Source organism: Elephas maximus, chromosome 15 (assembly GCF_024166365.1).
Source record: "Elephas maximus indicus isolate mEleMax1 chromosome 15, mEleMax1 primary haplotype, whole genome shotgun sequence".
Lineage (NCBI taxonomy): Eukaryota > Metazoa > Chordata > Mammalia > Proboscidea > Elephantidae > Elephas > Elephas maximus.
The window spans coordinates 19,561,959-19,587,155 of NC_064833.1; the positions used below are offsets into that span (position 1 = coordinate 19,561,959).

At 43.9% G+C, this 25,197-nt stretch overlaps 1 protein-coding gene across 5 annotated transcripts; it reads left to right on the plus strand.

Annotated features, from left to right (window-relative positions):
* The first annotated feature begins 1,063 nt into the window (after positions 1-1,063).
* On the plus strand, positions 1,064-23,827 carry C15H8orf76 (chromosome 15 C8orf76 homolog). 5 transcript variants are annotated; one of them, XR_007513291.1, is made up of 7 exons: positions 1,064-1,198; positions 3,242-3,337; positions 4,115-4,258; positions 6,973-7,421; positions 13,208-13,340; positions 22,640-22,773; positions 23,537-23,590. XR_007513291.1 is itself a non-coding variant. In XM_049854063.1 (6 exons), the coding sequence occupies exons 1-6, from the start codon at positions 1,082-1,084 to the stop codon at positions 23,732-23,734; spliced, it is 1,137 nt and encodes a 378-aa protein (XP_049710020.1). In that variant the 5' UTR covers positions 1,064-1,081; the 3' UTR covers positions 23,735-23,827. The 5 variants fall into 5 exon arrangements, 4 of the variants coding, with proteins under 4 accessions (XP_049710020.1, XP_049710022.1, XP_049710023.1 ...); XM_049854063.1 differs by lacking the exon at positions 22,640-22,773 and having other exon boundaries at positions 23,537-23,827; XM_049854065.1 differs by lacking the exon at positions 23,537-23,590 and having other exon boundaries at positions 22,640-23,433.
* Positions 23,828-25,197: the final 1,370 nt, after the last annotated feature.

Below are 25,197 nucleotides of genomic sequence, written 5' to 3' on the forward strand. Positions count from 1 at the left end.
ATCGGAACCACCTTTTAATGTTCTTTGCTCAGGCGCCCCAGGATTCCTAGCAGCTACTTCTTTCTTTCCAGGGAATTCTAACATGCAGTGAGGCAATGCTGGTAGACATAGGCTGGACGATGCGTGGATGGCGTTCATTTTAAAGGAAAATGAAACAATTAGTACTTAATAAATGCAGTTTTATTTTGTACCCAAATCTTCCATAACTTTATACTTTAGGAGGAAAAAAAAATAGTTGAAATGGTTCTTAGTGGTAAAGACGCTGGAAACCCCTAAATTCAGGAATTCTGAGTCCAAAGGGCAAAGAACTACCTTTTACCCATACCCTGCCCTACACGGCTTCCTGGCCATTCCAGAAAATCTAGCTCATTTGGTTGTTGGACCAGGAGAAGGCTAGACCCAGGGGTCTTCAGAACACGATTGACTGGAAGTTGCAGAACTAAACAGCCTTCAAAAAGGAAGCTGGAAGAAAACCCCCTTGCCTGCCTTTGCTTTGCTCTTAAAGTGCACCCGGAGCCACTTTATAACTGATCTTGAGCAAGTTACTTACCTTCTCTAAGCCCCGATTCATTTGCAAAATGGGAATTCCTGTGCCTTTTGTGGAAAGATAACGCATAGTAAGTGCAAGTTACTTACTTAATCTAAGCCCCAATTTCTTCAGTTGGAAAACAGGTATAATTGTGCCTGTTACGAATCCGCGGTTAGGAGAGCGAGAAACAGTGCAAATCAGGGCTTTGCCCTGTGCCAGGAGTATCGTCAGCCCCTACGAGTTTTAAACAGCTACCCTGGGGCCACTGCTTCTTGAGGTGCCCAGGTAAGGGTTGGTCTCTCCATCTCCAGACACGGATAAATAAAGCCCTCTGTTGTCGGGTTCTGCAAGTTTGTGAGTCAGATAAAAATCTCATTTCAACCGCGACTCCCAGCCCGGAGATGGCCACGTCCCCATTTGTCCCGGTCAAAGACCACAAGTCCCAGCATGCTGCGCTCTGCGAGGTGGGGGCCACGCCCCTTCCGGGTCAGCCTGCACGTGGGTGCCGCTCTAGGCAACACCTCCTCTCGTTGCCCCGGCTGTGGGCGCGCGATGGAGAACGGGTGCTGCTTGTTCGGCGGCGAGTTCGAGGACTCGGTATTCGAGGAGGGGCGCGAGCGGCGGGCCGGACCGCCCGCGTCCTACTGCGCCAAGTGCTGCGAACCGCAGGTGAGTGGGCGGGGCCTCCTCGCCCCCCAGGCCGCGGGCTCGCCTTCGGGGGTCCTGGCCCGACGGCGCCTTACACGCCCTCACCGCCCGCGCGAGCCCGGGCCCTTCCTGCACCAGCGCCCCGGCCTCCGTGTTCGGCGGGTGTCACCCAGGCCGCCCCGTCGTCCCTTCCTTTCCTCCGAGGAGCAGGCGTTCCCGGAGTCACATCCCTGGTCGGCCCGGCGGAGCTCACAGATCTCTGCCCCCGAGGGCGCGCGACAGTCCCCGCGCTGTCAGCGACTTCGCTGCCACCGAGCGCCTGGCCAGGCTGCCTGCACTCCCTGAACCTCTGCCAGCCTCGAAATCTTCTCTAACCCGGTTTGTCTTCACTGGTCCTGCAGCCGGGCCGAGCTTTCGTAAACCCGGCCGCCGCCCACTTTTGAAACCCTGGAGCTCTCTACGCCCCTAACGGCAGCGCCCCGCAGTCAGGCTGTAGACCCCTGCCGTAATTCGGTGATTTCCCCCGCCCAGAATATCCAGCCCCCAATCCCATGGTCAGAGTTGTTCGAGGTTGTATTTATTTACCAAGACACGTCTTAAAAGACTTCCTCCAGGAAGTATTTTTTGATTTCTCCTTCCAATGAAATATTTTTGTCTTTAACAAACCCCTCCCCCCCACGACCTTTTAAAACCAGTTAGGAGTCCCTGGGGGTTGCTAACTTAAACGCTCAAGTACTAGCCTAAAGGTTGGCAGTTCGAACCCACCAGAGGTACTTTGGAAAACAGGCCTGGCGATCTGCTTCTGAAGGTCACAGCCATGAAAACTCTATGGAGCATTTTTACTCTGAAACCCGTGGGGTTGCTGTGAGTCAGAATCGACTCAAGGCACCTAACAACAGCAAAAAGCCCTTTGCGGTCATTCCTGGCCACCCCGTATGCTACAGAGTAGAACTGAGCTCCATAAAGTTTTCTTGGCTGTGATCTTCATGGAAGCAGATCACCAGGCCTTTCTCCCGTGGTGCCACTGGTTGAATTTGAACCACCAACCTTTTGGTTAGTAGAGGAGTGCACCAGGCAGGGACTTAGCTTCTGTGAAAGCACTTAGTATTCTCGTAAAGCACTTGGAGCCAGAGTGCTGAGTGATCACCTGGGAGTGATTCTTTGCCCTCTCCCCGTGCCTAATGTGTTTATTCATTATAGGAACCCCGTGAATATTCTTGAATTAGTGGAGTATTACCTTGTATTGTTGTATGTATGTATTTCTTACCAATGATAACTAATATTTATCTACAACTCTCTGTGGGCCCTTTACATGTATTGGCCCATTTGGTCCTCACAGCAGTTCTACTTACGATGTCAGACACTCAGTATTCACTGAGTATTTCTCCTTACCACTTGCAGTCTTTCATAGTTATCTTTAGCACTTGGTTGTGCAGACAGAAAGCAGGGAATGGGCTTGGCAAACCATGAGGTGAAGCATTAAAAAGCGGGGGATTATGAGATATTGTTAGCTGCCAGCGAGTCAGCACTGACTCATGGCGACCCCATGCACAAGAGAACCGAAGCTGCCTGGTCCTGCACCATCTTCACGATCATAGCACTGTATCAGACAGTGTTCTGTTGTGACCCATAGAATTTTCAGTGGCTAATTTTTGGAAGTAGGTGGCCAGGCCTTTTTTCCTGGTCTTTCTTAGTCTGAAAGCTCTGCTGAAACCTGTCCACCGTGGATGGGGTAACCTGGCTGGTACGTGAAATACTGGTGGCATGGCTTCCAGGTTCATAGCAACACACAAGCCGTCACAGTATGACATTGGCAGGTGAGTGGTGGGGATTATGAGATATACCAAAAAAACCCATTGCCAGTTAAGTGGGTTCTGACTCATAGCGGCCCTCAATTGCAGTGTTGGCTTTCCCACTTGCCTTTCTCGATGTCCGTTTCTTATCTGCCGTTTAGGAAGGATAATACTTGCAGGTTCACAGAGTTACTGGGGGGGGGGTGAAATGAGTTTGAGGTGGAAAAACATAGCTTCATTCTCTGTAATATGCTGTTTCCACCATTTATAGTGGTTTTATGAAGAAACAGGGAGCAATGACGATGTTGAAGCTCTGACAATCAAGAAATTCAAAGGGGACCTGGCCTACAGACGACAAGAGTATCAGGTAGAGTTCAACATTTGTAAGATTGTGGTATTTGAAGTGGGTTCTTGTTTTATCAGTTGCTGCGTATTTAAATGACAGTGAACCAGGTTGTGAGTGTGTTGTTGCTTAAGGTGACTTTTAATTTTTTGTGATGTGTTTTTGAACTTAGAATCCCAAGATTCTGTTCTTTTCTATGTGGCTGTCTGTAATTCATATGTTTCCTGTAACCTCAATAGAAGGATCTTTCTGGGGTCCGTGTAGGTCTGTTTCTCCCAGGTTCTATGTCTCGTGATTATGTAGGAGACTTTGGCATAGATCCCTCAGTGTTAGAGGAGCACAGCACCCCAAAATGTGTAAAAAAAAAAAAAAGGGAAGGTACTGATAACTAGTTGCCAGATTGTTTTATGTCTGTTGTCTCATTTAATCTTCACAAGGGTCCTGCATCGTTATTTTGCCGATGAAAACGTTGTGAAGCAAGTTTAGTGACAAAACCAGGATTTAAACCCTGGCCCATTTGGTTGCAGAATGCTCTTTCTGCTATACTGTAACGTTTTCCATGGTCGTGGTGGCTGTATTCTCCAGCCATTTCTTCTCTGCTGTTTAGAAAAACAGTACTGACTAAAAATACTGGGAGTGTCTGTTTTAAACTCAGGTCTTCCTTGGGTCCTTGTAGGGATCAATTATAACATTACTTTTTACCTAGGAAAAAATCCCTCTGCTGAATCCGTTTTTCTACTGTGCTTTCTCCCTTAATCCTCTTTTTTCCTTATCTTCCTTTCTCTAATAAACAATTGCCAGAAAGCTCTGCAGGAGTATTCCAGCGTCTCTGAGAAATTGTCGTTTAGCAGTTTTGCCATGAAAAGGGATGTCCAGGAAGGCCAGGCTCGGTGTCTCACGCACCTGGGAAGGCACGCGGAAGCTTTGCAGATTGCTGCCAACTTGGTGAGTGTTTTCATTGCTCATTTTCATTTGCTTTCCTGTACCGAGAATAATTCATTTTCTTAAAAACCAAAAACAAGGCAAAAATAAAACTAAAATAAAAAATCTTGCTAGTAAAAAATCTGTGGGTTTGTATAAGCAGAAGAAACTGGTCAGGAGTGTTGGAACGTGGGCGTGAGCACTTTCTTACAGTATTGTTCCCGTCACACTCAAAATTCTTTGATGCCTGAGAATGTCACTTACAGAGGTTTTGCTCTCGTTAGAAGTAAGTATTCAGGATGGAAGGGTTATGAGTGATCTGTTTTCTCCTTCAGGCTTACTTATTTTCCAAAATTTCAACAATGGACGTATATTACTTCTATAAGCAGAAAAGCTATGGAAAAAATGACGTACTGAGCAAAGCTTAATAGGGCTTTTTATTCTTAAATGGAATTTGTAGAATCTTTTAAGGGATAAAGAAAGGCAACTCTTCGTAAGTCTAGATGTGTTCATTTTTGTTGTCAGATAAGGCATTTGTGGTTTACTTCTGTATTTGCATATGTGTGAATTTTATATGGGAATTGATCTAAATTGTCCAGTCCTGGTTTGTAGATGACCATTTCTCTTCCTCAGAGGAATTAATGAGGCACCGTGGCACTGATCTTGAACCCTGTGGGTCTAGCCAACCAGGAGTCAGCCAGAAGTGGGCATGCCGTCGAGCTGTCATCCTCCATCTCATTAACTGAAAGAAATCCCTAAGCTTTACTCGGCTTGGTGTGGTTCATTGCATAGGACCTCACCCCCTTGGAGTGAGAGCAAACTTGGCGGAAATTGTCTTAAGAACATGGAAAACAGCTGTGCTTTGTTCTTTCTTTCCTCTGTCTACTAATTGAGGGTTAACTCAGAAGCTGGATGATAGATTGCTTTGTTAAGGGAGCATTGGCATAAACAGTGGACTTGATGGCCTTTGAACCCGGTCTCCCTGGTTGGCAAATTAACAGCAGCGTTGGCCCTTTCCCTACTTCTTTCAGACGTCAATCACCTGTCCTTTGTCACTGTTCTGCTTCCCCATCAGCCCTCTCTTAGCATTCGTTCTCCTCTCTTACACATCACTATTGTGCTTTGTCCTCCTTGCCTAGACCACTGAAGGCAGTGGCAGCTGGATTTGTGGAGGGGTTGGGTAATCTCGGTGGTCCCTTCTAACTCAGTAGGTCTCTGGTTTCCTGGCTCAGAGAAGGATCTGTTGCAGTTTAGCAGGTGCCAGGTCTCCAGAGCTTGGGGTGATTACCACGCAGGAGGAGGACCTGTCAGAAGACTCCTTCAACACCCATGTCGAGACTTTGAGAACCATTCATTGGGCTTCTGAGCACCCTAATGGGGAGGCCACTTGGGGTAGGGCAATGTAGGTGAGCAAGTCTCAGCCCTTCTCTGGGTCTCCTGTACATTATCTCAGTGGACCCTGCCCAGTGCTGGGTTTTCTCCTTTCCTGGTAGCTCAGGTTTTTTAGTTTTGTTTTTTAAACTTCTTCCCTACTTGACGATCCTTCTCTTTCATTTTTAGCCCTGACCCTCTTCTGTTTTTTGTCACATTCCATAGAGGGACAGTTCAGTATATGACTTTGGACAAAACAGTCCTAGAGTGCTTATCGGGGTATGAACATTTTATGCTTATCAGCTTCTATTGAGTGAAAGAGCCAGGGTTTGCTTGTCCTTGCGGTGCTTCACGGTCTCTTAGCAAGGACAGACGGTAAACGACAGTAATGATGCAACAGGATAAATTCTGCCATCGGGAGATACATTATGACCAGATAAGTAGCCTGAGGACTTATTTTGTATCTTTTTACACAACATGTGACTATTTAGAGTGCTCACAGGATTCCACTTACTGGCCTACTAGTTTCTTTGGGTGCACAGCATGTTTCACACTCAGGGTGGTTTTGTGTGGGAGCTTGATCTGGATACTGGTAGGGCAGGTTTTCCTGAGACTTAAAATCCACTTGAAGGTAATTTTACGCTGCCATCTGCTCTCTGCAGACTTTAACTTATGAAAGGAGGGCCCTTACTCAGCAGGTATTTGCCATATGGCAAGTTCGGCAAGAGGTGGTAGCTCTGGTTAAGGAGACTTAAAAAGACTTTCTGGTCAGAAGGAAGCCAAGCAGCCCTCTCTGGCCAGGAATAGTTGGCCTTGATCATGGTTACCAGGGAAGGCATTTGGATCCAATTACGATGCATCATGAAGCACCAAGAGCTACAGGGCTCTCAGTTTAAGATGAATACGCCAAGTCAAATCTGGAAATAGAGTCTGTTCGAATCCTCAAGGAAATTACCATTTGGACTTCTAGAAATCCCTGAAAATTCAAATGCAACCATTAGCCTAGGATCTGAAAAAATTGGCCTGGGTCTTTCAGATAACTAGCTGAAGACTCTAAAGATTATCATAGAAACTGAAAATGGACATTTATATTTTAATGTTGAACTTGGACAGGCCATTGTCACATGAATCATTGTTATGACCTTAGGACGTTTGGGGATGGCTGGTGACTGTTTTGCTCAGTAATGATGTAATTCTCTAGGCTTATGGTTTCAAATACGGTCTACTAAAATATGCTTGGTTCACCTTACTTTTGTACTGAAAAACACGTCTCATAACATACACAACTTGAGTTTTTTAGTCATCTCTCTCTTCACATGGAGAAAGTTTTACAGGTTACAGTTTCTAACCTTTTTTGTTCTCCTTAGGAAAATAAAGCAACCAACACAGACCATTTAACCGCTGTGCTCTACCTCCAGTTTGCCATTTGTTCAAGTTTGCAGAACTTGGAGAAGACAATTGTCTGTCTGCAGAAGCTGATTTCTTTGCATCCGTTTAATCCTTGGAACTGGGGCAAATTGGCAGAGGCGTACCTGAATCTGGGGCCAGCTCTCTCAGCGTCATCTCAGAAACGGAACAGTTGCACCTCGAGTGACAAAACTATCAAATCCTCCTCGCTTCACTCAGAAAAAGACTGTCTTTTATGTTTCCCTGAAACCTTGCCTGAGAGCCCTAGGTTTTCTGTGGACACAAGCGGCAGTGACAGCCAGCAAAATGAGAAAGCTCTTAAAAGTACTCACAACTGTATGTCAGAAAAGAGAGGGGCGTTGCTGAGACAGACTCAGATAAAGGCATGTGCCGCTTTTGTGAGAACCAGGTAAGCTAAGAGTGGATTAAACAACACACGGTCGATGCGCAGAGTGAAGGCTTTATTTTTCCAATTTTAAACTTCAGAATGTTCTAGGTTAGGCACTTGGTATTTTTTGTTTTTGAGATTTTTCTTCTGATCTAGACAGAATCCTTTGAACATGTGTCATTTTTGTGTGTAAATTTAGAAACAAAGCTCCATTTGCTCGAGAATACAACTTGTGTCATTGCCCAAGATGGGATGGGTGTTCAAATTGGAAAATGTTAAAATTAAGAAACCTAAATTTATAAAACCTTGAAAAGTAGAGAAAGAGGTATTTTAAGCAAGGAATTTTTCACTCATATTCCACAGAAATCTGCTAAGGAAAAAATCTGCTCTTGTGTTTGAGTCACTGATAATGGGAATTGTTGTTACTAGGTGCTATCGAGTCACCTTTGACTCATAGCAACCCTGGGTGTAAGCAGTGCCCAAGTTACGAAAGGGACTTGTTCCTGAGTCTTTAATTCGAATGTTAGGTAAGTTGAAACAGGTGCATAGGGTTCTTATTTAGCCTTACTTTAGTGCAGCAAACCCTGGTGGTGTAGAGGTTAAGAGCTACAGGTTCTAACCATAAGGTCGGCAGTTCGAATCCACCAGGTGGTCTTTGGAAACTATATGGGGCAACTCTACTCTGTTGTATAGGGTCACTGTGAGTCAGAATCAACTTGACAGCAACGGGTACGGGTAGGTTAGTGCAAGAAAAGGCTCGAAACCTTTTCAGAGGTTTAAAAGCTGCGTGTGGAGACCTGGTGGTGCAGTGGTTAACAGCCTGGCTGCTAACCAAAAGGCAGTTGGAATCCACCAGGTGCTCTTTGGTAACCCTATGGGACAGTTCTAGGACTCTGTCCTATAGGGTCGCTGTGAGTCGGAATCAACTCGACGGCAATGGCTTTTTTTTTAGGGCAAGGAAAGGGTTGAAGCCTTTTCAGTGATTTAAAAGCTGCATGTGTAGCAAGTGAAAGTGATTGTGGTGAAGAATTTGTTGTGGGTAGAGGTTGGTTCAGTCATTTCAAAGGGAGGGCAAATTTGTGTAACATTGAAGGGCAAGTATGTAAATCACGCGTTCATAACCTGGGGACTTACTGTACAACAGAACAAAACACTGCCTGGTCCTGTACTGTGCTCACATTCGTTGTGATGTTTGAGCCCATTGTTGGAGCCACTGTATCAGCCCATCTCATTGAGGATCTTCCTGTATTTCACTGACCCTCTACTAAGCATGACGTCCTTCTCCAGGGACCAGTCCCTCCTAATAATATCTCCAGAGTTCTTCAGACAAAATCTTGCCATCCTCCCTTCTAAGGAGCATTTTGGCTGTACTTTCAAGATAGATTTTTCATTCTTCCGGCAGTCCGTGGTATGTTCATCGTTCTTTGCCAACACTGTGATTCAAAGGCATCAATTCTTCTTCGGTTTTCCTTATTCATTGTCCAGCTTTAGCATGTTTAAGAAGCAACTGAAAATATTATGGCTTGGGTCAGGCACACCTTAGTCTTCAAAGTGACATCTTTGCTTTTAGCACTTTATTTTTTTATTTTATTTATTTTTTATTGTACTTTAGATGAAGGTTAACAGAGCAAATTAGTTTCTCATTAAACAATACATATGTTGTTTTGTGTCACTGGTTGCTAACCCTACGACATGTCAATTCTTTTCCCCTCTTGACCTTGGGTTCCCCGTTACCAGCTTTCCTGCCCCCTCGCTTCTTGTCCTTGCCCCTGGGCTGGCGTGCCTATTTAGTCTCATTTTGTTTTATGGGCCTGTCTAATCTTTGACTGAAGGGTGAACCTCAGGAGTGACTTCAGTACCACGTTAAAAGGGTGTCTGGGGGCCATACTCTCGGGGTTTCTCCAGTGTCTGTCAGACCTGTAAGTCTGGTCTTTTTTTGTGACTTAGAATTTTGTTCCAGATTTTTTTCCAGCTCTGTCTGGGACCCTCTATTGTGATACCTGTCAGAGCAGTCAGACTTGGTAGCTGGGCACCATCTAGTTGTGCTAGACTCACTCTGGTGGATGCTGTGGTAGTTGTGGTCCATTAGTCTTTTGGACTAATCTTTCCCTTGTGCCTTTGGTTTTTTTCATTTTCTCTTCCTCCAGATGGTGTGGGACCAGTGGAGTACATCAGATGGCTGCTCACAAGCTTTTAAGACCCCAGATGCTACTCGTCAAAGTAGAGTGTAGCACATTTTCTTCATTAAGACTATATTATGCCAATTGATAATAAAATCTATTAAGAAAACATTCTGCATACCACTTTGAAGAGTGGCGTCTGGGGTCTTAAACGCTAGCGAGCAACCATCTAAGATGCATCAATTGGTCTCAACCTACCTGGATCAAAGGAGAATGAAGAACACCAAGGACACAAGGTAATTATGAGCCCAAGAGACAGAAAGGGCCCCATGAACCAGAGACCACGTTATCCTGAGACCAGAAGAACTAGATGGTGCCCGGCTACGACTGATGACTGCCCTGACAGGGAACACAACAGAGAACCCCTGAGGGAGCAGGAGAGCAGTGGGATGCAGACCCTAAATTCTCATAAAAAGACCAGACTTAATGGTCTGACTGAGACTAGAAGGGCCCCGGTGGTCATGGCCCCGGTGGTCATGGCCCCCAGAACTTCTGTTGCCCCGGGACAGGAACCATTCCCGAAGCCAACTCTTCAGACATGGATTGGACTGGACAACGGGTTGGAGAGGGATGCTGGTGAGGAGTGAGCTTCTTGGATCAGGTGGACACTTGAGACTATGATGGCATCTCCTGCATGGAGGGGAGATGAGAGGGTAGAGGGGGTTAGAAGCTGGTGAAATGGACGCGAAAAGAGAGAGTGGAGGGAGAGAGTGGGCTGTCTCATTAGGGGGAGAGTAATTGGGAGTATGTAGCAAGGTGTATATAAGTTTTTGTGTGAGAGACTGACTTGATTTGTAAGCTTTCACTTAAAGCACAATGAAAATTATATTAAAAAAAAAAAAACTATTATGCCAGTTGAGCTAGATGGACCCCCAAAACCATGGTCCCCAGCCCTCAGCCCAGTAATTCAGTCCCTCAGGGAGTTTTGTTTTGTTTTGAACACTTTATAGACATCTTTTGTGGCAGATTTGCCCGATCCAATGTATCGTTTGATTTCTTGGCTGCTGCTTCCATAGACGTTGATGGTGGATCCAAGTAAAGTGATATCCTTGACAACTTCAGTATTGTCTCCGTTTATCATGATGTTGCTTATTGGTCCAGTTGTGAAGATTTTTGTTTTCTTAATGTTGAGGTGTAATCCATACTGAAGGCTGTAGTCTTTGCTCTTCATCAGTAAGTGCTTCAAGTCCTCTTCACTTACAGCAAGCAAGGTTGTGTCATCTGCATATCGCAGGTTGTTTATGTGTCTTCCTCCAGTCTTGATGCTGTGTTCTTCATGTAGCCAAGTTTCTCAGATTATTTGCTCAGCATACAGATTGAATGAATATGGTGAAAGAATACAACCCTGATGCACATTTTTTCTGATTTTAAACTATGCAGTATCCCCTTGTTCTTTTCAAATGACTGCCTATCGATCTATGTGCAAGTTCCTCATGAACACAATTAAGTGTTCTGGAATTCCCATTCTTCACAATGTTATCCATAATTTGTTTATGATCCACACAGTCAAATGCCAGAGCATAGTCAATAAAACACAGGTAAACATCCTTCTGGTATTCTTTGCTTTTAGCCAAGATCCATCTGACATCAGCAATGACATCTCTGTTCTGAATGTGGCTTGATTTTCTGGCAGGTCCCTGTCGATGTACTACTGCAGCCATTTCGGAATTATTGGTTTTAGATATTTGAGAGTATTTGAAGGTCTTAGGTATTGAAGTGACGTGATGAGAGAGAGCTGTGAGTTAGAGAGAGTGATCTGGTGGCTGGGTTGATGGATGAGAAGGTAATTTGAAGGTAGTGAGACCAGAGAGAAGGGTGTGGAATAACTGGTGAAGGAGACTAGGGCCTGACCTAGGAAAGTATATGGTAACAACAGAGAAGCAGAGGCCATTGCAGGATAGAACGGATAGGACCTGGTGACCACTGATGTGGGGAGGGCCAGGAGTGGATGGCGGTGCCTCTCACTGAGAGGGTCCCTGGGAAGAGGGGTAAATTTGGGGTGGAAGATCATGATTTTATCCACCTAGCTGGAGTTTTCCATTAGAAAATAGGAGTCTGGAGCCCAGAAGGAGATAGAGATCTAAAAAGTGTCAGAGGAAAGAGATTGATCAGCAATGCAGCAGTCTGGTGGTAGTGAGAAGTCAGGTAGGATCAATCCTGAGAAGAGGATTTGAAAAACTTCAGAGGTGGTTTGTGACCTTTGAGTGGGCAGTTTCACCAGAGCGATGGGATGACAGGGCAGATTGCAGAGGGTTGGGGAATGAATGAACATGTGAATGGAAGAGCAAGTATAAGCTGCCTTTTCAAGTCATTTAAGGAGCAAGAGGGAAAAAGCAGGGGCATAAAAGGGATCACAAATGTAACTGCCTTCAGAGGCTCCAGGTAGGTAATGTAAATAAATTAGATTGAAGTAGCCAGAATGGTCTTTTTACACGTAAATCAGGATGTGCTACCCCCTTTTATAAAACTCTCCTTTGGCATCCATTAGGGTCGCTATGAGTGGGAATCGACTCAGTGGCAACGGGTACAGGTTTTGGCTTCGCTGTACCTAGATAAAGTCCAGGTTCCCTTCCATGGCCTGCAGGGTCGCATGTGAGTTGACTTTGCCTGTCTTTCTCTCATTTCCTACAATTTTTTTTTATCCCTCACTGTGTTCCTGGCCACAGTGATTATGTTTTTCAAGCACGTCAGTCAAGCTAGTTCTTGTGTCAGGGACTTGCACCATGCCAAGCCCTCTTGCCCAGATCTTCTTGTGGCTGGTCCCTTGTCGTTCTGCCCTCAGCTTGAATGTCATCTCAGAACAGCCTTCCTTCACTGCCTCACTTAGAGTAGACACTCATCCACCCTGTCTTGGGTTTGTTTTTCTTGTGACCTCTCTCCTTGCCTTGCGTAAGGCAGGAACCTGTATGTTTTGCTCCCCAGTGCCTAGAGCAGTGTCTGGCACATTTCTCAATGTGTGAAGTGAGTCAGGAGAGAGCTGTGGGCTTATGGGCTTAACAGAAGGGAACCAGGGAGGCCTGAGGAAAATTGAAAATGTCTCCACATTCAGTGTGTTAAAAACAAAGGCAGGGAGCCCTGTGAGGAGGACTGGAGGGAGGAGGAATGAGCGGAGGCCAGTTATGATCACGACGGAGAAGGTAGTGTAAGGTCGTTGCAGCGTGGTCCTCAGAGCCGAGCTTTGGCCCTCTCGAGTAGTTGTAGTGTAATAGGGAATCTAGTTAGTCTTGTGGTCAGGGAGCCGTGGGATCAGGGAGATGGAAGGGCTGTAGGGCACTGACTTCACAGGAACAAATCTGGCTGCTTCAGTGGGAGGAGTCTTTGTTTGGGAGGCTTGTTCTTTTCACTCCAGATTATTTGTATTTTTAATCACTTTACTTGCTCTTTTGACAGAGAACTCTTTTGAGGTTTCGCTTCCTAAAGATTTCTTTGAGAAGCTTTGGTCTACTAATTTTAGAAACAGTGAATCTTAAATGTAAAGTTGGGGTGTTTGTTCAGAGTGAGAGGTTCTAGTGAGGTGGGGCCCTTGTTTACAGCCTAGTAGGACTCACACCCGACTGAGCCTCTGCTACACGTGAAAGTTTCCTCACCGTTGCCCTTTCTACACACGGGAACATCTCTGTTTTCCAGGCTTTTGCTTCAGCTCACCCAGTCTCAGCAAACATCATTTGCTTTGGAAAGGAACTTAAAGACTCAGCAGGAAATTGAAGATAAAATGAAAGGGTTCTGCTTCAAAGAGGAAAGTTTGCTGTTGATTTCTGAGGTGAGTGTATCCCTTAGGGTTTCTTTGAAACCAGGCATCATAGTTATTTTTTCCTGGCTCAGATTAAAAAAAAAAAAAAAAAAAGGCCAAATCTCATCTCCTGGAGGACTTCTGTCTCCCTCCTTTAGGTGTCTTTTGATCACTAAACGATCGCCAGAAGTGGCCTCATCGTCATCCTTCCCTGGGGAGTGCTAGAAAGCAGGGCCGTTTTTCATGTATTTGTTGCTGCTCGTTTGTAACGTCTATAGGTGCCCAGGGATGGTTTTGTTTCAGGGCTGAATAAGTAAGTGAATGAGAATGCTCCCATTCATGCAGCAGTTTTATGTTTGTATATTTATATTTTCTCTATTCATCCTCATGACAGCCCATGAGGTAGGCAGAGCTGGGATTGAGCCTTGGGAGGTGACGACTTGCCTGAGGTCAGGTTTTACGTGGCAGAGCTGGACAAGAAGCCATGTTTTCCAGCTCCAAGTACGATTTCTTTATGCTCCATCTGCTACTACTTGGTAGTTGCAAAGAAATATCAGTTTATTTTAAGCTTTTATTAATTTTTTTTTAATAAGTTGGGTTTTGGTAGAATAAGCTGTTGAAATGTCTGAGGTGGCATTTGGAGTTTATACATTTAAGTTATTCATGCTTATTCTTTTTAGCGTATAATTGAAACTTGACGGCTAAGGCACTTTTCCCATCAGAATAACTGTCCACATACATCCTAACTTCATTCTTTCAAGAAATACTTATTGCGTACCTATTATTGCCAGCCTTTTCTTATTTCCCCAAGCTAAGCACTCTCATTTAGATGCTCCTTCCTCTATTACAGGATCATGCTCTCCTACCTATTCCCTTTCAGCCATTTTCGTCCTTTCCTCTTCCCTGGCTCTTTCCCTTGAGGCCACAGGTGAGCATAGGCACCCAGTCTCTCGTGAGGCCCCTTAGCCTTTCCTTAGTCTTCACATTCCTTCCTCTTTATATAGCGTTTGTGATTGTCGACCACTCTTTTTTTCTTCTTGCCTCTACTTCTGAGAGGCTGCACTAGTCTGTTTCTCTCCTGTATTTCTTAATATTCCTCTGCCTCTTGGGTCTTTACTAGTTTCCTCTGTGTCCTAAATCATAACACTATCTAAGGTTAATTAGGTTCTTTGTTCTCTTTACCTTTCTGTCACAGAAACTACAACTACACTCACAATTCCAGTTGTCTGCATTGGTTGCTCTCCCATCTGTATCTCCAGCCCCGTCTCCGGAGCACTTGTCTTGTGGCTCAGGTTGACTACCTACTGGGTGGTTCCCATTTAATTATACTACTGTCACTTCACGTGCAGAATGTCACCGGAACACTCTCAGTCAGTCTTTCTGTTCCACTCCATGCCTAGCTTAGCGTAGTGTCTTTCACAGACTCAGTCGTCAATGAGGAAGCAAGGAGGAGTTGGAGAGAACCATCACTGATAGGTCTGTGATTCTCCTTTTATCCAGACCTGGAACGTCACTGGCTCTGAGCCTCCTGCTCTGTAGATTCCTGCCTCTAGCGAGGACAAAGCCCACCTATCCTTCAGGGCCCTTTTCATCTCTCTTCCATCTCTAGCACCCTAGTCCAGGCCCTATCACCTCAGATTTGACTGTCATGGTGACCTCCTAGCTTATCTCTTCCTGCTTCCTTGCTTTCTCCCCTCAAATCTATCTGATCATTGCTGTTGTGTTCATCTACTAAAAACATTGCTCTGACCACGTTACCTGCTTGCTTAAAAAGTAAAATGTGTCCCCGTTACTTCTGAGGTCAGGGCTAGTCTAGGCTCCTTAATGTGATGCCCATGGCCTTCCAGAGTGTAACCCCTAACTTACTACCTAGTAATTCCAGGAACACACCTGTGCTGAAAGCAGAGACCCAGACTAACCTGCCCCATATCTGACAAACTGGTCATCGGTATTCCTACCTCTACCTGGTTACTCTTCCCATCCTCAGACCCAGCTGAACTCCCACATCCTCCAGGGAACGTTCTCTGAAAGGCCTGGTCTATGATAATTTCTCCTTCTGCTGGGCTCAGATAGAAGTGATTGCTTGAATAGGTAGGTCTTTGGGCAGTGAAATACACAAGAACATGTTTTGTCAACTAGGTTTTGGGCTCCTTTTTAAGTAGATATATCTTAAGCATCTCTGTGTCATTCACTGTGCTCGGTGAATCTGCCGATGACTGAACTTTGTAGTTCTCCACCTGGACATACATGTGAGGTAGCTGGGGAGTTTAATAAAGAAGACCGGATCCTCCCTGGGATTATAATGTACGTTTTATTTTGTGCGCTGTGATTTTTACTTAACGTGACGTGAGCATGGCCCTGTACCCTTAAATAGCTGTTCTTTGAGCTCATGATTTTTAATATCTACAGATAGTAGTCCAATTTTTGAATCAGCTCTAATTGATTTACTCAGTCCGGTATGTTGAACGTTTTACAAATATTCAGTGCCTATAAGTCCTTGAAAATAAATCCCTGTAGGCATTTGTCCCCTTTATTACTAGAAATGTAATCACTAGGTCAAAGTATATAAACATTTTAAAGATTTGAAGCACATTTCAAATTGCCATTCAGAAAGGCTGTTTCTGCTTCCTACCCCGCCAGGGGTGTATGAGAAAACTGATTTCCGTACCCCAATTCTAGATACTACCTGAACCTTGTGAAACTGTTGATATTCGATCATTTTTTACTTCTAAAAACAGCAATTTTATAGAGTTCAACTTAATGAATTCATAAAATCTGCTAATTTGGCAGGTGAAATTGTCACATTATTTGTATTAATATTGGTTGCTTGATTATTATTGAGATGAACTTTGTCATCTTTATTGACCATTTGTATTTTTTGAGTTGACTTTTCATGTTTTCTCTTCATTATTGGTATGTTTCTACTTACTAATTTTAAGAGCTCTATAGATGGAACCTCTCTCTCTCTCTGAGAGGGAACCTTGGAATGCAAAAGTTGGAAACAAAAAAGAAGGATCAGTAGTTGGAAAATATGGCCTTGGTGATAGAAACAATGCCGGAGATCGAATGACAGAATTTTGCAAGACCAACAACTTCTTCATTGCAAATACCTTCTTTCACCAACATAAACGGCGACTGTACACATGGACCTTGCCAGATGGAACACACAGAAATCAAATTGACTACATCTGTGGAAAGAGACGATGGAAAAGCTCAATATCATCAGTCAGAACAAGGCCAGGGGCCGACTGTGGAATAGACCATCAATTGCTCATATGCAGGTTCAAGCTAAAACTGAAGAAAATCAGAGCAAGTCCACAAGAGGCAAAATATGACCTTGAGTATATCCCACCTGAGTTTAGAGACCGTCTGAAGAATAGATTTGACGCATTGAACGCTAGTGACTAAAGACCAGACGAGTTGTGGAATGACATCAAGGACATCATGAAGAAAGCAAGGGGTCACTGAAAAGACAGGAAAGAAAGAAAAGACCAAGATAGATGTCAGAGGAGACTCTGAAACTTGCTCTTGAGCGTCGACCAGCTAAAGCAAAAGGAAGAATTGATGAAGTAAAAGAACTGAACAGAAGATTTCAAAGGGCATCTCGAGAAGACAAAGTATTATAATGACATGTGCAAAGAGCTGGAGATGGAAAACCAAAAGGGAAGAACATGCTCGGCGTTTCTCAAGCTGAAAGAACTGAAGAAAAAAATTCAAGCCTTGAGTTGCAATAGTGAAAGATTCCATGGGGTAAATATTAAACGACGCAAGAAGCATCAAAAGAAGATGGAAGGAATACACAGTCATTATACCAAAAAGAATTAGTCGATATTCAACCATTTCAAGAGGTGGCATATGATCAGGAACCGATGGTACTGAAGGAAGAAGTCCAAGCTGCTCTGAAGGCATTGGCGAAAAACAGGGCTCTAAGAATTGACGGAATGTCAATTGAGATGTTTCAACAAGCAGATGCAGCGCTGGAGGTGCTCACTCGTCTATGCCAAGAAATATGGAAGACAGCTTCCTGGCCAACTGACTGGAAGAGATCCATATTTATGCCTATTCCCAAGAAAGGTGATCCAACCGAATGTGGAAATTATAGAACAATATCGTTAATATCACATGCAAGCAAAATTTTGCTAAAGATCATTCAAAAACGGCCGCACAGTATATCGACAGGGAACTGCCAGAAATTTCAGGCCAGTTTCAGAAGAGGACGTGGAACCAGGGATATCATTGCTGATGTCAGATGGATCCTGGCTGAAAGCAGAGAATACCAGAAGGATGTTTACCTGTGTTTTATTGACTATGCAAAGGCATTCGACTGTGTGGATCATAACAAACTATGGATAACACTGCAAAGAATGGGAATTCCAGAACACTTAATTGTGCTCATGAGGAACCTTTACATAGATCAAGAGGCAGTTATTCGGACAGAACAAGGGGATACTGATTGGTTTAAAGTCAGGAAAGGTGTGCGTCAGGGTTGTATTCTTTCACCATACCTATTTAATCTGTATGGTGAACAAATAATCTGAGAAGCTGGACTATATGAAGAAGAACGGGGCATCATGATTGGAGGAAGACTCATTAACAACCTGCGTTATGCAGGTGACACAACCTTATTTGCTGAAAGTGAAGAGGACTTGAAGCACTTACTAATGAAGATCAAAGACCACAGCCTTCAGTATGGATTGCACCTCAACATAAAGAAAACAAAAATCCTCACAACTGGACCAGTGAGCAACATCATGATAAATGGAGAAAAGATTGAAGTTGTCAAGGACTTCATTTTATTTGAATCCACAATCAACAGCCGTGGAAGCAGCAGTCAAGAAATCAAAAGATGCATTGCGTTGTGTAAATCTGCTGCAAAGGATGTCTTCAAAGTGTTGAAGAGCAAAGATGTCACTCTGAAGACCAAGGTGCGTCTGACCCAAGCCATGGTATTATTTTCAATCACATCGTATGCATGTGAAAGCTGGACAATGAATAAGGAAGACTGAAGAAGAGTTGACATCTTTGAATTGTGGTGTTGGCGAAGGATATTGAATATACCACAGGCTGCCAAAAAAACGAACAAATCTGTCTTGGAAGAAGTGCGGCCAGAATGCTCCTTAGAGGCAAGGATGGCGAGACTGTGTCTTACATACTTTGGACATGTTGTCAGGAGGGATCAGTTCCTGGAGAAGGACATCATGCTTGGCGGAGTACAGGGTCAGCAGAAAAGAGGAAGACCCTCAACGAGGTGGATTGACACAGTGGCTGCAACAATGAGCTCAAGCATAACAACGATTGTAAGGATGGTGCAGACTGGGCAGTCTTTTGTTCTATTGTGCATAGGGTCGCTATGAGTCGGAACCGACTCAACGGGACCTAACAACAACAATAGATGGAACCTACTTTCTTTTTTTTTTTTTTTAACATGCCTTAAGTGAAAGTTTACAAATCAAGTCAGTCTCTCACACAAAAACTTATATACACCTTGCTACATACTCCCAATTGCTCCCCCTCTAATATGACAACCCGCTCTCTCCCTTTCACTTTCTCTTTTCGTGTCCATTTCGCCAGCTTCTAACGTCTAACCCCCTCTACCCCCTCATCTCCCCTCCAGGCAGGAGATGCCAACCATAGTCTCAAGTGTCCACCTGATCCAAGAAGCTCACTCCTCACCAGCATCCCTCTTCATGCCATTGTCCAGTCTGAAGAGTTGGCTTTGGGAATGGTTCCTGTCCTGGGCCAACAGAAGGTCTGGGGGCCATGACCACTGGGGTCCTTCTAGTCTCAGTCAGACCATTAAGTCTGGTCTTTTTACGAGAATTTGGGGTCTGCATCCCACTGCTCTCCTGCTCCCTCAGGGGTTCTCTGTTGTGTTCCCTGTCAGGGCAGTCATCAGTTGTAGCCGGGCACCATCTAGTTCTTCTGGTCTCAGAATAACGTGGTCTCTGGTTCATGTGGCCCTTTCTGTCTCTTGGGCTCATAATTACCTTGTGTCCTTGGTGTTCTTCGTTCTCCTTTGATCCAGGTGGGTTGAGACCAATTGATACATCTTAGATGCCTGTTTGCTAGCATTAAAGACCCCAGACACCACTCTCCAAAGTAGGATGCAGAATGTTTTCTTAATAGATTTTATTATGCCAGTTGACTTAGATGTCCCCTGAAACCATGGTCCCCAAGCCCCCGCCTCTGCTACGCTGGCCTTCGAAGCATTCAATTTATTCAGGAAACTTCTTTGCTTTTGGTTTAGTCCAGTAGTGGTGACCTCTCCTGTATTGTGTGTTGTCTTTCCCATCACCTAAAGTATTTCTTATCTACTATCTAATCAGTGAATACCCCTCTCCCACCCTTCCTACCCCTAATGTAACCATCAAAGAATTTTTTCTTCTCTGTTTAAGCTATTTCTGGTGTTCTTATAATAGTAGACCTACTACCCTTTGGTTTGCAGTATTTCCTCGAGTTTATGGTATTTTTCTGGCATATAGAAGTTTAAAATTTTTGTATAGTCAAGTATTTTGGCAGATTTTCTGACCTGTGAAACACGAGCCTGCCTATCCCACTTTTTGGAGTATCGTACAGTGTTTATATTACTATAATTCAATATTCTCCGTATTTTTAAAAAAATTATTATGGGGAAATGTATATAACAAAAAAGTTTGTCATTTTAAACATTTTTAAGTATACATTTCTGTGACATTAGTTATATATTCTCTGTTTTTTAAACAAACTTTTTGTTTTATTCCAGATTTTAAAATAACTGCATTTCATTGAATCAAAAAATTCATCCATTGTAGGATACGTCATTACTTTCCATGCCACTAAATGAACAAAAGCTACCAATGCACTGTGACATGCCAGTGTTTGTGAGAGACAGCTTGATTTCAGAGATGTTAAAATACAGAAAAAGAAGGTGTCTTTTGACATATCATGGGGTTGGTGACCAATGTCACGAAACAATATGTGTACTAACTGTTTAATGAGAAGCTAGTTCTGTAAACCTTCATCTAAAGAAAATAATAAAAAACAAAATGACAGCTTAAAAATAAAAAGTAAATATCCTGTTAAAAAAGTGTCTTAAATTTATGAAATACCATACTTTAACAAATATCAGTTTTTGCCTGACTTAGCTGTGTATCTCATCTGCTCTAGCCTCAAATAGTGTGTAGTCTTTATTTTATTGTGCTTTAGGTGGAAGTTTATAGTACAAATTAGTTTCTGACTCAAAAATTTATACACAAATTGTTTTGTGCCATTGGTTACAGTCCTCTCATTGTGTCAGCACTCTCTCCCCTTCCCTTTCCACCCTGGATTCTTTCTCTGTGTCCATTCATCCATTTTTCCTGTCCTTTTGTGCCTTCTCTTCCTTGCTTTTGGGCAGGTGTTGCCTTTTTTTTTTTTTGCCCATTAAGTCTCATATACTTGATTGAACTAAAAAGCACATCCCTCATGTGTATTATTGTTTATTTTATAGGCCTGTTCTAATCTTTGACTGGAAGGTAGACTCTGGGAGTGGCTTCAGTTTTGAGTTATCAGAGTATCCAGGGGCCATACTTGGGGGGTCTCTGTCAGACCAGTAAGCCTGGTCTTTTTTTTTTTTTTTGGTGAATTTGAATTTTGTTCTACATTTTTCTTCCACTCTGCTTGGGTTCTTCTGTGATCCCTGTCAGGGCAGTAGGTGGTGGTAGCCAAGTGCCATCTGATTCTTCTAGGCTGAGGCTGGTAGAGGCTGTGATTCATGCCTTCGGACTAATATTTTCCTTGTGTATTTGGTTATCTTCATTCTCCTTTGCTCCAGATGGGTTGAGACCAATAGATACATCTTAGAGGGCCACTCTCAGGTTTTTAAGACCCACAATATGTAGTCTTTGAAGACTTAAAAAGCCAGTAGAAACCATCCTTTGAGTGTACTTTTACTGTGTTATAATTTGAGTTTTCATGTGCAGGTTGGATCTCTGGGTTTGCAAGAACCTTAGAGATGATCTAGTCCAAATCCATGTGACTTAAATTCCTTGCACAACATCTCTGCTGAACAGCCGCACAGCCTTTGATGCCAAATAGTGCGGAATGTTTTGGGGCGTAATTTTAGCTCACCATTCTTACCAAAGGCGGGTTGACCACTTGATGGGGCCAGGTACAAAAAAAAAAAAAATTCTTTGTGGATGTTCTCCCAAAGAGCCAGAATCCAGTTTATGATAATGAAGACGACCACGGCTTCGAATCTGTTCATCCTGTTTCAGTTGTGACCGAGGAAGTGAAACTGGAACAAACGTGAATGTTTTAAGTTTGGGTGAACTGAAACAATAACTGAACGGGAAATATCACAGCTTGAAGCCCTGCTAGAAACGTAACCTCCCTCTTGGAAAACGAGGGCAGCGTGTGAGGCGCATAGCAGCCACATCCCTTGCCCACAGACTTTTGAGCAGAGTCGGAAGCAGTGACGCTGGCCAGCCTCAGCACTTGCCGTGTGTCGCTCTCCACAGTCGTGCCGGAACCCGGTCTCGCCGTCAGGCTCCTGGACGGGCTCACTGCGCCTCTTCTGAGCTTCCTGTTCCACAGCTTCAGCCTGTGATTTCTTTGCCTGCTCTTTTATTTGCTTATTTACATTGTGCATGAGGTGAAAGTTTACAAGTTAGATTCCCCTTCAGTAGTTTGTGCATAAAGTGTTTCATGGCCTTGGTTTCATTCCCTACGATGTGTCAGCACTCTCCCCATGTCCACACTGATTTCCTCGTTTCCTTTCTTCCTGCTTTTCTCCCCCTTCCTGCCTTCTCCTCGTCTTTGCTTTTGGGCAAATATTGCCCTTTCGATCTCATATAATTGATTATTCTAAGGAGCACATTCCTCTCGGGTGTTATTGTTTATTTTATGGGCTTGATTTTTATTTGGCTGGAAGGTGGTCTTCAGGAATGGCTTCAGTTCCAGGTCAGAAGGGTGTCTTAGGGCCAGAGTTTTAGGGGATCCTCCAGGCTATGTTAGACCCGTAACCCTGGTCTTTTTTGTAAATTTGATTTTTTTGGTTTACATTTTTCTTCCACTCTATCCGTGGCCCTCTGTGTGATCCCAGTCAGAGCAGTCAGTAGTGGTAGCCTGGCACCATCTAGTTCTTCTGGTCTCAGGGTTATACAGGCTGTGGTTCATGTGGTCTGTTAGTCATTTGGACTAATTACTCCTTTGAGTCTTTGGTTTTCTTCACTCTCCTTTGCTGCGGACAGGAAGAGACCAATAGTTGGCTCTGAAATGGCTGCTTGCAAGCTTTTAAGACCCCAGATGCTACTCAGCAAAGTAGGATGCAGAAATTTTCATTATGAACTGTGTTCTGCCAATTGATGTAGATGTCCGCCAAATCTGTGGTCCTTTGCCTTCGAGCCTAGAAACCTCATTCCACGAGGTGTTTGGTTACGTCTGAGAAGTTTCCCTGACTGTGCTGTCTCGTCTGTGTGAATCTGTGTGGAGCATCAACAGTTGCGTATGTAGAAATATCTGCCACCAAACCTGTGTCTGCTGGTGGGTGTGCACCCTTACATCCTTGCCCTGTAATTTTTCCCCTTTGGTTTATCATTCCAGATCACCCAAGTGGTAAAAATTTGGGTCTGTTCCTTTGTATTGGCCATGATTCAACTGGTTCAAACCGATTTAAAGCCCTGGACATGACCCAGTGTTCACTAAGCCTCATTCTGACCAGTAGGGAGCAGTATTGTGCCTTCACTGGGCCAGTGCTCCTTAAGTCCCTGAGATTGGTTTAGTAACATTTATAAAGGGATTGTAGTCTCTTTCTGGATCAGGAAAGGGTGAGCCCAGCTACTTGCTACTTGATCGTTTGCTGCCTTTGACTTCTTTGGAGAACTTCTAGGAGACAGAGTCTGCCCCACGCAGGGCAGCAGTTACATTCTACCCGAGCTCTGCCTCATCCTTTCCAGCCATATTACAAGGCGGGAGAATTACTCGCAATTGTATTCTTGCCAAGAGTGCGCTCTTTGATATAAAAAGGTTGACTCAGTACTCCATGTGGGCTAAATAGTATTGCTGGGTGGTTATTTCACCCAGGAGAGGATGAGAGGAGAAATGTGGGATATTTTATATAATGTGGTCCTTGGATCATCTCTACTTGTGAATAAACATCTCTTCAGTATGTCTCCTGGCTGCCAGAGTCTTTTCCACTTTCGTATGAAAGCCTTTCATTCCGTGTCCGCTGCTGCTTTTACTGGGGCCTTTTCTTCCTTCTGCTGCAGGTTATGGGAGAGGATATCATTCCAGAAAAAATAAAAGACGAAGTTCACACAGAGGTGAGGTGTGTCGGCTCTGCTGTGCTCACTGCCTCGGTGATTGCATCTTCAGAAGAATTTGAAGACAAGTGGTTCAAAAAGATCAAAGACCATTTCTGTTCCATTGAGAACCAGTTCCAAACAGAGATACAGATCTTGGCTTAGTGATCATTTACAAAGCAGAAAACATCTTCCGCTGTGTTAATTGTCCTTGTTCACTTTAGACAGGAGCCACTGCTAATAATAGAATATAGTGAATTAAAGATGTTTATGTTTTGTAAAAAATGATGTCTCAAGTTATTTTTACTGCCATTTCTTGATTTTTTGTTACCTTTGTATGTGTTTGCTATCTAAGTACTGTAGCTAGACCTTATAAACACCTACTGCCCCTTTAGAGGCTTCCCTGGTGGAGCCGTGGTTAAGAGCTTGACTGCTAACCAAAAGGTCAGCAGTTTGAACCCACTACCTGCTCCTCAGAAATCCTGTGGGGCAGTTCTCCTCTGTCCTACAGGGTTGCTGTGAGTTGATGCAATAGCTTGGGCCCCTTTAGAAGATTTCTGTTGGGAAAGTATGTAAAAGAGGCTTTTAGATTTTGTAGCCTTTTTAAAACAGTTTCTATACTGTAACTCCCCATTGCCATTGAGTCGATTCTGACTCATAACTACCCTATAGGACATAGTAGAACTGCCCCATGTAGTTTCCAAAGGCTGTAATCTTTATGGAAGCAGATTGCCACATCTTTCTCCTGCAGAGTGGCTGGTGGGTTCAAACTGCTAAGCTCTTGGTTAGCAACTGAGAACTTAACAACTGTACCAGCAGGGCTTCTGTACTATAACTAGCAGGGCAAGAATTTGCATCGTTTAGGTAAACAAATCCGGATGAGGAATGCTGAAATGTGATAGTAAACCATTTCTGAATAGGGTGTGTCAAGAATTGTGAAAAGTCTGAGATTTTACTTGTAAGCTAACGAACTAGCCTGCCAGAGCTTCTTGGGTGCTGGCAGAAGATACGAGACTCAAGAGTCAGAAACAAGAGTTTTGTTATTCATGGCCCAGCAAGCAGTGTAAGCTTCAGCATTATTTGCATCAGTTCCTCTTGTCAGCCCCCCCCCCCCAACAGTCCCAAAGGAGCAACACAAGTGGGTCCAGATAAAGGGTTGCACATGCAGTGGGTCACATTACAGTAGAGGAGCCCTGAGCTTAGGAAACCCGATTCTTAGAGTGGGCAGTAAGCTTGCTTACCCTCTGCTTCTGAGGGAGGTGCTGTCGATACAGACATCCTTGAAAAAGCCTAGAACAAAGAGCATTTAGTGCCTTGCTCTCAAGATGTGCAGAAATGGGAGAAACCCATAGAACACTGTCTCATAGCATGATTATCGCTATCTTTCCAGCCACACAAATCGTAATCACAGTCTATAATATCTTCACATATGAAGGGCCATTACTTTACTCAATGAATTATCTGGAATGAAAGCTCTTCTTTGATTTTTGTCAGCAGAGGGAAAAGAATTCCAGCCCTGGGCAAAACATCAGGATTTCCCTTCTTCAGTCTTCCTGCTCCCAGCACCCTCCCAAAATAGGCAGGATCTGGTTTTGTTTATAGTTTGATTACTCTCTTAGTATGACTGA

Excerpts from the sequence above, each read along its gene's own strand:
- C15H8orf76 (XM_049854063.1), top strand. The coding sequence starts at position 1,082 with ATGGAGAACGGGTGCTGCTTGTTCGGCGGCGAGTTCGAGGACTCGGTA. Across the intron at positions 1,199-3,241 it reads CCAAGTGCTGCGAACCGCAG|TGGTTTTATGAAGAAACAGG; the intron begins GTGAGTGGGCGG and ends CACCATTTATAG. Across the intron at positions 7,422-13,207 it reads GCCGCTTTTGTGAGAACCAG|GCTTTTGCTTCAGCTCACCC; the intron begins GTAAGCTAAGAG and ends TCTGTTTTCCAG.